The 12,234-nt window shown below is 44.4% G+C and overlaps 1 protein-coding gene across 1 annotated transcript in view; it reads left to right on the forward strand.

Annotated features, from left to right (window-relative positions):
* LOC114591085 (uncharacterized) overlaps positions 1-12,234 on the forward strand; it is a 52,243-nt gene that overhangs the window by 11,668 nt on the left and 28,341 nt on the right. The window contains exons 7-12 of the mRNA XM_077923621.1: positions 3,826-3,973; positions 6,273-6,787; positions 7,585-7,711; positions 8,559-8,653; positions 10,148-10,265; positions 10,694-11,523. Coding sequence (XP_077779747.1) covers positions 3,826-3,973; positions 6,273-6,787; positions 7,585-7,711; positions 8,559-8,653; positions 10,148-10,265; positions 10,694-11,523 — 1,833 coding nt within the window. The remainder of the gene's footprint in view (positions 1-3,825; positions 3,974-6,272; positions 6,788-7,584; positions 7,712-8,558; positions 8,654-10,147; positions 10,266-10,693; positions 11,524-12,234) is intronic.

Raw genomic sequence — 12,234 nt, forward strand, 5'->3', positions numbered from 1 at the left:
AAGATCCCACAAGTGTCTCTTCCCCCTCTGTGCCAGTAAAACTACATGACCATACATTTGCTGCCTTGTCAATGATGCCCCAAATCATCAATCCCTGCCCAACCGTCCAATGGTAGGGCTGGTCCTGCCCATCAGGTTCTTTCCCCCATTTACCATTCCATCAGGCTAGACTGGAGAGGATAGGCTTCCTATTGGCTCAGCTTTTGGCACTGGTCATTACAAGGAGAGTGCAATTATGCTTGAATGTGCTTTTCTCCTCCCTCCTGATCCTTTTTCTTTTTGTGTTGTGTCTTTTAGATTGTTAGCTTGAGTGCAAGGACTGTTTGAGAGCAGGGTAAAAATAATGCTTTAGATAAGCAAGTAAAAATAAAAATAAACGGTGTACATTATGCCTGCGTATATTAGCAATTGGTTTTCTCAAAACCTGTTTGATCTCTTAGCCCATTTCCCTTTGCCAACGATTCGAAAGGTAAAAAAATTGTGCACATGACAAATATCTGAAGAAAGTGTGCATGCACACGAAAGCTTATGCCAAGAACAAACTTAGTTGGTCTCTAAGGTGGTACTGGATAATATATATATATATATATATATATATATATATATATATATATATATATATAATATTTTTCGCTCTATAGGACGCACCTTTTTCCCCTCCAAAAATTAAGGGGAAATGTGTGTGCGTCCTATGGAGCGAATGCGGGCTCCTTGGCTTCAGCGATAGCAACGCGAAGCCTCCGAAGCACAGAGGGAGCGCTCCCTCCGCGCTCCAGAGGCTTCGCATTGCTTTTGCTGAAGCCTGGAGAGCGAGAGGGGTCCCTGTGCACCGAGCCCTCTCGCTTTCCAGGCTTCAGGGATAGCCGCCTGGAGCCTTTGGAGCGCAGTGGGAGCTCCCGCTGCGCTCCGGAGGCTTTGGGTTCCTTTTGCTGAAGCCGGGAGAGCAAGACTTTCCTGGCTTCAGCAGAAGGAACCCGAAGCCTGCGGAGCGCAGCGGGAACTCGTACTGCGCTCCAAAGGCTTCAGGGATCTTTGAGGCTGGCGGTGGGGGAAAGCAGCGCTTCCCCCCACCACCAGCCCCACAAGCTCGAGGGGCAGTGCGAAGGCTGCGCGCAGCCTTTCTGCTGCTCCCCGACCTGCTCTTTGGGACTGGCGGTGGGGGAAAGCAGCGAAAGGAACCTGAAGCCTCTGGAGCGCAGAGGGAACACCCACTGCGCTCCGGAGGCTTCAGGTTGCCTTCACTGAAGCCTGGAGAGTAAGAGGGGTCAGTGTGCACCGAAGCCGCCTGAAGCCTCCAGGAACTCCTGCTGCGCTCCAGAGGCTTCGGGTTGCCTTCACTGAAGGCGACTGAATGCACCTTGAACGCACTGAACACATCTTGTTTTAGAGGGGGAGAACAAGAAAAAAAATTCTCCCCCTCTCTGCACAGCGCCCCTTCAGCCAAGCGGCAGGAGAAATGGAAGGGGCTCCGTTTCTCCTGCCGCTTCTCTGAAGGGGCGCTGAGCTGAGAGGGGGAGAATTTTTTTTTCTTGTTCTCCCCCTCTAAAACAAGGTGCGTCCTATAGAGCGAAAAATACGGTATATATTTCGACTGCTTCAGACCAACATGTCTACTTACCTGAATCTCGATCCGAAAGGGTAGAGATAGCCTGGTTAATATTCAGACCAGGCTGGAGCATCACATAGCATTTCTTATTTATCCCTATTAAATGATACTATGTTATTATTGCCCGTGAGATCGTCGCTTCAATATATTCCACAGTTTCTCCGTTTTTCAAATCAAATGTTTGAAAGGATTGGTTCTCAGGTGGCTGACTGATCCGCTCGGGTGGATGGATGCACATAGACCCCAATGGGGTCCGAACTAGTGGCAGTGATTGCTGGCCATTTAGGGAAGTGGGTCTGACTTGGCATGATATGGCATCTTCCTGAGCTCCTGATGTTGGAAGACCCCAAGGGAGACAAAAGCCCTTTTGACAGCACAGAGTTGAGGTCATTCGCTCCCAATAGAGGAGGATTTCCCAAACTTGAGCCTCCAGCTGTTTCTGGACTACAGTTCCCATCATCCCTTACCGCTGGTCCCTCTAATTAGGGACGATGGGAGTTATGGTCCAAACAGCTAGAGGAGACCCAAGTTTGGGGAAACCCTGCACTAGATGCAGGAAGGAACATCATCATCATCATCAACAACAACAACAATTTATTTATTTATACCCTGCCCATCTGGCTGGGTTTCCCCAGCACCTCTGGGCGGCTCCCAACAGAATATTAAAAACACAATAAAACATCAAACATTAAGAACTTCTCTAAACAGGGCTGCCTTCAGATGTTTTCTAAAAGTAAGATAGTTGTTTATTTCCTTGACATCTAATGGGAGGGAGTTCCACAGGGTGGGTGCCACTACTGAGAAGGCCCTTTCCCTGGTTCCTTGTAACCTCACTTCTTGCAGGGAGGGAACTGCCAGAAGGCCCTCGGATCTGGACCTCAGTGTATGGGCTGATCGATGGGGGTGGAGACGCTCCTTCAGGTATTCAATAAGTTGATGCAGGTGAAATGAAGGCTACCAGTGGCTACAGATGGGTGGCATATAAATAATAAAGTTATTATTATTACTCTTATTATGACTACTACTATAACCATGGGGGCTGAACTCTGCTGCTCCACTGTGCCAGGGCTTCTTTTCCTCCCCACAGGAATTTTTATTAACGTTTTCACAATAAAACAAAATTATATCTAGAAAAAATGACATCAAAAAGAAAGAACAAAAGTAAAGACAGGAATGCAAAGGATTGAAGAAAAAAGAGAAGAAGAAGAAGAAGAAGAAGAAGAAGAAGAAGAAGAAGAAGAAGAAGAAGAAAGACAACAACAACAACAATTTATTATTTATACCCTGCCCATCTAGCTGGGTTTTCGCAGCCACTGTGGGCAGCTTCCAACAAAACACTAAAATACAATAACCTATTAAACATTAAAAATTCCTTCCAGTAGCACCTTAAAGACCAACTAAGTTAGTTCTTGGTATGAGCTTTCATGTGCATGCACACTTATTCAGTGTCTGAATATGTGTGCATGCACACGAAAGCTCATACCAAGAACTAACTTAGTTGGTCTTTAAGGTGCTACTGGAAGGAATTTTTTTTGTTTTGACTATGGCAGACCAACACGGCTACCTATCTGTAACTGGAACTATTAAACATTAAAAGCTTCCCTAAACAGGGCTGCCTTCAGATGTCTTCTAAAATTTTGGTACTTATTTTTCTCTGTGACATCTGGTGGGAGGGCATTATTTAGGTATAATAAAACAAATAATATAATATAATATAATATAATATAATATAATATAATATAATATAATAATATTGTGTGTGTGTGTGTCCCTCTAGAGCAGTGTTTCCCAACCTTGGGCCTCCAGCTGTTTTTGAACTACAATTCCCATCATCCCTGACCACTGGTCTTGCTAGCTAGGGATGATGGGAGTTGTAGTCCAAAAACAGCTGGAGGCCCAAGGTTGGGAAACACTGCTCTATATGATGATATGATATGATATGATATGATATGATATATTATATTATATTATATTATATTATATTATATTATATTATATTATATTATATTATATTATATTATTATATTATATTATATTATATTATATTATATTATATTATATTATATTATATTATATTATATTATATTATATTATATTATATTAGTGTGTTTGTTTTATTATTTCTAGAGGGGGATCTCTCTCTCTCTCCCCCTCTATTCTAATTAAACCCTGCGCCACGGCTTCTGTAGAGTTAAAACGAGGCGGCCTTCCTTTCCTAGAGAGGACATGAATGTGGCGAGGAAGGGAGGTGCGGGGTCGCGAGGTCCTCCGGAGCCAACGCTCTTCCCTCTTGCCCAGCCCCCAGTGCGCATGCCTGGTCCTTCCCGCGGCTTTTTCTGCCTCTTCCCGAGGGGCTTCGGGGACCTGGTGAGCTCCCGCAGACCCACCTCTGGCCCCGGTGCACCTGGGGGCAGGGGAGCCCCCCGGGCTGCAGGGAGGAGGGGGCATAGGGAGATGGGGGGCAGGAGAGGAGACCCCCTGGGTGGGGAGATGGGCAGACCCCCAGCAGCAGGCAGGGGCTGAATGGAGGGGGAGAAGGGGGGAGTCCTTGGTTTATTGGGGGGAGGAGAGGAGCTCCCCCAATAAAATATTTCATAGAATTGTAGGCATGGAAAGGGACTCAGGGGGAATAACGCAACAATCACAATAATAATAATAATAATAATAATAATAATAATAATAATAATAATAATAATAAATAATAGTAGGTAAAGAAGATCGCACTGGTGGAGGGAAGTACTGGGCTGTGGGGCAGGGAGGTGAAGGGGTTAATTGAAATTGCTAAAGATAGGTATAGGAATTAAGAGATTTAAATTTTAATAAAGATTCTACAGTGTTACATACGCTTCAGGTTACAGACTCCGCTAACCCAGAAATAGTGCTTCAGGTTAAGAACTTTGCTTCAGGATGAGAACAGAAATTGTGCTGCGGCGGCAGCAGGAGGCCCCATTAGCTAAAGTGGTGCTTCAGGTTAAGAACAGTTTCAGGTTAAGAACAGACCTCCGGAACGAATTAAGTGCTTAACCTGAGGTACCACTGTATAAGGAAAGCAGATAGCAGCAAGAAATATCAAGTAAATGTATCGGAGAGGAGATCAGTGTACAGTGGTACCTCAGGTTACAGACGCTTCAGGTTACAGACTCCGCTAACTCAGAAATAGTACCTCGGGTTAAGAACTTCAGGATGAGAACAGAAATCGTGTGGCGGCAGCGGGAGGCCCCATTAGCTAAAGTGGTGCTTCAGGTTACAAACAGTTTCAGGTTGAGAACGGACCTCCAGAACGAATTAAGTTCTTAACCCGAGGTACCACTGTAAATGAAAACATGAGACTTAGGGTTTTGTTACATATGATTTTATTTTGGAGTTGATTATTGTAAAGAATGTATATTACGTGAATACAATAATAAAGGATTTTTTTTAAAAAAAGGAAAGGGACCCAGAGAAGCGGACACGGAGCAATGGTTCCAAACTACAAGAAAGAAGATTCCACCTAAACATTAGGAAGAACTTCCTGACAGTAAGAGCTGTTCGACAGTGGAATTTGCTGCCAAGGAGTGTGGTGGAGTCTCCTTCTTTGGAGGTCTTTAAGCAGAGGCTTGACAACCAGATGTCAGGAGTGCTCTGATGGTGTTTCCTGCTTGGCAGGGGGTTGGGCTCGATGGCCCTTGTGGTCTCTTCCAACTCTATGATTCCATGATTCTATCCAATCTCTGCTTGAAAAACCTCCAAGGAAGGAGAGTCCACCACCCTCTGAGGGAGACCGTTCTACTGTCAAACAGCTTTTACTGTCAGAATGTTTTTCTGGCATTGCCATTCAAATTGTTTCGATTGATAATAATAATAATAATAATAATAATAATACTTAAAAAAAATAAAAAAAAATATTTATACCTCGCCCTCCCCGGCCAGGCCAGCTGACACCAATAAAATCACAGTAAAAACATAATGGGGGGGGGGGGAGAGACCAATTTAAAATACAGGTTAAAATGCAATTTAAAATGCAGCCTCATTTTAAAAGTAGCCAATAGATCAAGACCGTAAGGGGAGGGCAACATAATGGTCCGACTGAGTCCAAACCAAAGGCCAGTGGGGTGGGGCTCACCTGCTCACACCCCAATATTTTATTCTAGTTGGCACCCCTGGCAGTTGATTCACCTGGGTGCCACCTCCCTACAATATTCACACCAGAAAGCCAAGCTTCTTTCTCTCTTCCAATAAGTCAGGAAGCCATTTTGATGCGCACTGTGGAATCACAGACTTGCAGAATTGGAAGTCATCTAGTCTAGGATTCTTTTGCCCAACGTGGGGCTCGAACCTTCGACCCTGAAGGTTACATACGCTTCAGGTTACAGACTCCGCTAACCCTGAAGAAGTGTGCATGCACACGAAAGCTCATACCAAGAACTAACTTAGTTGGTCTTTAAGGTGCTACTGGAAGGATTTTTTTTGTCCTGAAATAGTGCTTCAGGTTAAGAACTTTGCTTCAGGATGAGAACAGAAATTGTCTTCCGGCGGCGCGGCAGCAGTGGGAGGCCCCATTAGCTAAAGTGGTGCTTCGGGTTAAGAACAGTTTCAGGTTAAGAACAGACCTCCGGAACGAATTAAGTACTTAACCTGAGGTACCACTGTAATAATTTGCTAACAGAACTGTGTGTTGGATTTGCAGGACTTGGAAGCACCTCTGGGAGTTGCCCTGAGAGAAAATTAGCAATAAAGGGACAAGTCCCTTTGAATCCTTTGGGGGCCTTCCAGCAACATAGATCAATGATGGAAGAAGATTCAGCTGAACCTGAAGCAGGAAGGGGCCCCCAAACCACCAAGACTGGGAGCAGTGAGGAATTCTGGGGGGAAACCATGGAGAAGAGATTGAGGGAAGAGGACACCCTCAGCTCAAATGTGCCGCAGCAGCAGTTCAGGCAGTTCCACTACACAGAGGCCAAGGGACCCCGAGAGGTTTGCAGCCGACTCCACCATCTCTGCCGTCAGTGGCTGAAGCCAGAACTTCACACAAAATCTCAGATCCTGGACCTGGTGATCCTGGAGCAGTTCCTGGCTGTCCTCCCTCCGGAGATGGAGAACTGGGTGAGGGAATGCGGAGCGGAGACCAGTTCCCAGGCGGTGGCCCTGGCCGAAGGTTTCCTCCTGAGTCGGGCAGAGGACAGGAAGCAGGAAGAGCAGCAGGTAAGAAAAATTAATTCTAGGGCTAAGAATTCCAGGGAAGATATGCTTTTATGTACTGAGCTGAATCCTAGAACAATGGGATCCAGAATGCAGCAGTCTGATTGGTCCGCAGGGGCCACCCAATCCAGCTCCAGGTGGAAGTGAATCAGCGACCTGATTGGCCTGCAGGAGCAGCCTGGAATTAACCAATCATGCGGGGCCCATTCTGTAAATAATGTATATATAGCTAGATGTTTGGGGGAAAGTTTCATTCATAGCTACTATGAGCTGAATAAAGAGCATGAAATTCACACTCGACTCTGAGTGTATTTCATATGCTTAATTGATTTTATTAAATGCCCAACTCATTTTGTTTTTGTTTTTTCCAAATAATAATTCCCCCTACACACACACACACACACACACACACACACACACACACACACACACTATAGTGGTCAGTTATCCCCACTATAAATAAAGTGGTCACTACAGTGGGTTACAGACGCTTCAGGTTACAGACTCTGCTAACCCAGAAATAGTACCTCGGCTTAAGAACTTTGCTTCAGGATGAGGACAGAAATCGTGCGGCGCAGCGGCAGCGGAAGGCCCCATTGGCTAAAGTGGTACCTCGGGTTAAGAACAGTTTCAGGTTAAAAACGGAACTCCAGAACGAATTAAGTTCTTAACCCGAGGTACCACTGTATAAATAAAGCGATCAATAGAGACATGTTGATAAACTCGCTTTGTGAGTTTGTCCAAATCCCTTTTCTGTTTCTTAACCCCAATCCCTCTTTTGATCTTCCTTGCTGTTTCAGGTAAATGGTATGTCGTCAGACGGGACCAACAGTTTCCATGAGGCAGAGAAGACTCTCTTGGACGCTGGAGATCATTCGCTGAGACGGGGGACAGCCCAGGAGGACGACAGCGGGGCCTCCTTGCTGGGTAAAGATTAACCTCCTCTTTATTGTTGATGCAAGGAATTAATGGGATTCTTTTAGGTTCTGCTGAATCTTAGGGAGGCAGGACACTTTCGTCCAATTAAACAATAGGTTTATTTTAATAAAACTGAAATATAAATTGCACAATAATGTCCACACTATAAATGTTATGTGAGACATTTTGTAACGTCAAGGTGTACTTAAGATTTGTGTCACTAAACCTCCGAGAAAATTTTTTGCTACTTACCGATGGGTTTTTTTTAAAATTATTATTATTATTTATACTTTCCAGATTTATACATTTCACTGATTTTACAATCATTTGAATTTCAAAACTTGATTTCCTTCCCCCTCTTTCTGCAGTTCCTTAAATTTATTTTTTAATATCTTCCGCATATCCTAATTAACTTAATTCGCTCATTTATTCATCTTCTTTAAATATATACTCTTATTACAATAATCCTGCCAATGTTTTTATCTCTTTACAATTTATCTGCAAATATTCACTAAACCAATGCCATTTTTTAAAAATAAAAAGTTTGTTATATTGATTTCTTATTCTTCTGGTAAGTTTCTCCATTTCTGCATATCCCATAAGTTTATGTATCCATTCTTCCTTTGCTGGGACTTCTGATTCTTTCCATTTTGGGGCAAGTGAAATTCTTGCCTCTGTAGTCACATACATGAAGAAATTTCAACACAGTTTAGGTAGTTCTGTCCCTATAATTCCCAAGAGAAAAGCTTCTGGTTTTCTGTTATTTCAAACATTCTTTTCATTTCATCATATATCATTTCCCAGTAAGCCTTAAACCTTACTACAAAATCCATGGATTTTTTTGTCCTGATCTTAGGGATCTTCTTGTGGAATGGAATGATGCCGGCAATATCTACTCAGCCATCTCTTCTTGGTGCTGGAGGGGAAACGGCTGTTGTGACACCTGGCCAGGTACGGAGATGGACTGCTGGGAAGAGAGTCTAGGGGCTGTCTTTCCCTTCTTCACCTCCTTGGGTGCAAAGAATTCCCCCTTCCTTTCTTCCTGCCAAAGCTGCCCACTAGGAAGCCACTCAATACAGTTTACGTTCTACAGGATAATAATAGCATCATAGAATTGTAGAGTTGGAAGGGACCTGAGGCTCTTCTAGTCCAACCCCAGGAAGATGCAGCCATCCCAGCCTCCTTTCCTTGACTAGCGTGATAAGAATTTTAAGGTCTTAGATATATAATAAATGTACCAACCAAGCACGTACATAGGTCAGCACAGGAAGACTGACCTGAAACCATTTTTGATTCCCAAACTGACCAAATGTTTTCCCTGCAAGGAGGGAGGGGGGTCAGAGAGCCTTCCTGAAGGAACAGGTTACTCAAACCTGACTGTGCAGTGTGCAGTCACCCGAACCGGGCCCCAGCCCCAAAATTCCCTAATTCTTCCTTCTTCGATCATTAGCTAAAATCCATTAGCTTGAGCTGTATAACACAAACCAGCTGCATAAACAGAGTCTTCTCCTTTATTAACCCATGAAGGCTTAATGGATGGCCTTGTCAGTTCCGAGCGGAGACAGGATGGTCTTATCTTACCGGTTGTAAGCTATCTTGACCACGCTGACGCACAGACCTTGCACAGACCCTGTCAGCCCACGGGCCCGGGGATGGCACCAGCCAAGATAAGGAGTACAGGAACAGGAATCTCTTTTCATGCTCAAGGATGTAAACTTACGTGTATAAACACATGGGCTGGATTCCTAGGGAGGGGGAGAGGGGGCTTGGAGGGGATATATACTGTATGCAATTCCTCTTTCTTTGTGCTTGCTGTGAACCGATTCACACAGTGCCTTCTGCTGCTCCGGAGAGCAGAAATAAAGACTCTTTCTCTGAACCAAACCTCGGTGTCTCTTGACTCCTTCCTCCCCTCTCGGGAGCAACGCAGACCCAACCAGTGGGAAAGGCTACATTCCCATTGTCTCAGGAATTGAGTAATCAGCATTTTAATGGGTGACAGACTATCATGGGTGACAGGCTATCAGGAAAAGCAAACAGGAAAAAGAAGATTCAAATTTCTACTGTAGACCACCCCTTCTGTGATGTATGTATGATGTATGGAGGGGTGGTATTGCGCTCCAGGGTAGGGAATTTAAAATGTCTATGTAAGGGCGGACACACCTGGGTTCTAGGTCCTCCGCCTTTCCTGCGTGTGAGGGGAGCACCCTGTTGCAACAGATCAATAAAGATCAAGCTTACTAGCTGCTTTGCTTCTCAATATTCTCTGGTTGGCCTCTGTTATTTTCTCCTACCAATAGGGAACCTATGTAAGGAATCTAGATGGGCTCTTGGATACCCCCCCCCATAAAGGAAAAGGGCAGATTTTGTTTACAACACTAGCCATCCGGATTTTGCTGGTAGGTAATGTTTACGATAAAGAGGAAACTCTTCTTTCACTTTTAGAGTCCGGTGTCCTTCAAAGACGTTGCTGTGTGTTTCTCAAATGAGGAGTGGGCTGTGCTGGATTCTCACCAGAAAGTGCTGCATAGAGAAGTCATGGAAGAGATCATTGCCTCTCTCGGTAAAGGGCTTTGCTTGTTTTTATACTGTATTTTGTTCTGTGAACTGCCTTGAGATCTTACAAAGAAAAGCGGTATATAAATTTACAGTCATACCTCGGGTTGAAGTTGCTTCAGGTTGAGCACTTTTGGGTTGCGCTCCGCGGCGACCCGGAAGTAACGGAACGCATTACTTCCGGGTTTCGCCGCTCCGCATGCGCAGTCAAAATGACGTCACACGCATGCGCGGAAGTGGCGAATCGTGACCTGCAGATGCGTGTTGCGTTTACTTCAGGATGTGAACGGGGCTCCGGAACGGATCCCGTTCGTATCCAGAAGTACCACTGTACTAAATAAATTTAATAATAAAACAAGTCTTTTCAGTTTCTCCTTTATCAGAAGAATTGATTGAACTTGCTCAGTGATTTGAGACTCCCCATTTCTTCCTCAGGCTCTAATCGCCACAGAAAGAACTTCCGCCGGAGTCCTGCCATTATTCCCTATCAAAGAATTCACCCCGGGGGAAATTCGTATCAGTGCTTGGAATGCGGAAAGAGCTTCAGGCAGAAAATAACCCTCATCCGCCATCAAAGAATTCACACCGGGGAAAATCCGTATCAGTGCTTGGAATGCAGAAAGTGCTTCAAACAGAAGATCACTCTCATCCATCATCAAAGAATCCACACAGGAGAGAAACCATACAAATGCTTAGAATGTGGAAAAGACTTCCTTCGCAGTTCTTACCTTACTTCCCATCAGAGAATCCACACAGGGGAGAAGCCGTATAAATGCTTGGAATGTGGGAAGAGTTTCACGAGGAAGAGAAGTCTCACTTCTCATCAGAGTATTCAGGCAGGGGAGAAAGTATATAAGTCCTGGGCTTGTGGAAAGAAGTTCTGTCATGTTTCGTACCTTACTTCCCATCAGATAATCCACGCAGGGGAGGAACCATATAAATGTTTGGAATGTGGGAAGAGCTTCCATCACAGTTCTCGCCTTACTTCTCATCAGAGAACTCACACGGGAGAGAAACCGTATCAGTGCTCGGAGTGTGGGAAGAGCTTCACTCGGAAAAGGAACCTCACTTCTCATGGAAGAATTCACACAGGAGAGAAACCATATCAATGCACTGAATGTGGGAAGAGCTTCCGACACAGGCCGTACCTTATTTCCCATCAGAGAATTCATACCGGGGAGAAACCTTATCAGTGTTTGGAGTGTGAAAAGGGCTTCTACCTTAGTTCTAGCCTAACTCGCCACCAGAGAATTCACAGAGGTAGATAGGCACTTACTCCCACATGTGGTGGACTTGTATAAAGGTAACTGGTTTTTGGAAATGTGTATTCTGATCGTTTCCCAAACATTTTCAATGACCCACAAATGGCACTCCCCCCAAAAATTTTTTGAATGGGGTTGGGGGTGTATACAATGATCTTTTTGGGGGGAGGGGGACCATGGCAGCTGCCCATCTAAGATGGCCTGTAAGACAGAGTTATTCTGCCTGGCCTTTGGCTTGAAATCAATTTGATTCCCTTCCCCTCTTTCCTTTTTCCTTCTGTGTTGGAACTCCTATTTGGGGACTTCCCTGGCTTTTTTCTGGCCCAGTCTGGATAGTTGGCCTTGGTGAAGTTTTTGATTTGAGTTTCCATTGAAATGAGGCTGCATTCTAATGTCTTAATGTTGTATTTTAATCTTGTTTTTTAAGTTGTATTTCAATCAATTTGTTTTTATATCAGTTGTTAGCCGCCCTGAGCCTGGTCTTGGCTGGGGAGGGCGGGGTATAAATAAATAAATAAATATTAATAATATTATTATCATCATCATCTAACCATTGTGGGAGATCTGAAGACATCCGATGCCAAATCTGGGGACTCACACTAACAGAGAAGTTAACAAACGTGTGCACTTTGCAATCCATGCTCCAAAGATTCATTTTATGTAACGTTCTGCTTTGTTCCACATATAGCTTCTAAAAAAGCTGGTTATCCCCTC

This window comes from Podarcis muralis, chromosome 2 (assembly GCF_964188315.1).
Source record: "Podarcis muralis chromosome 2, rPodMur119.hap1.1, whole genome shotgun sequence".
NCBI lineage: Eukaryota > Metazoa > Chordata > Lepidosauria > Squamata > Lacertidae > Podarcis > Podarcis muralis.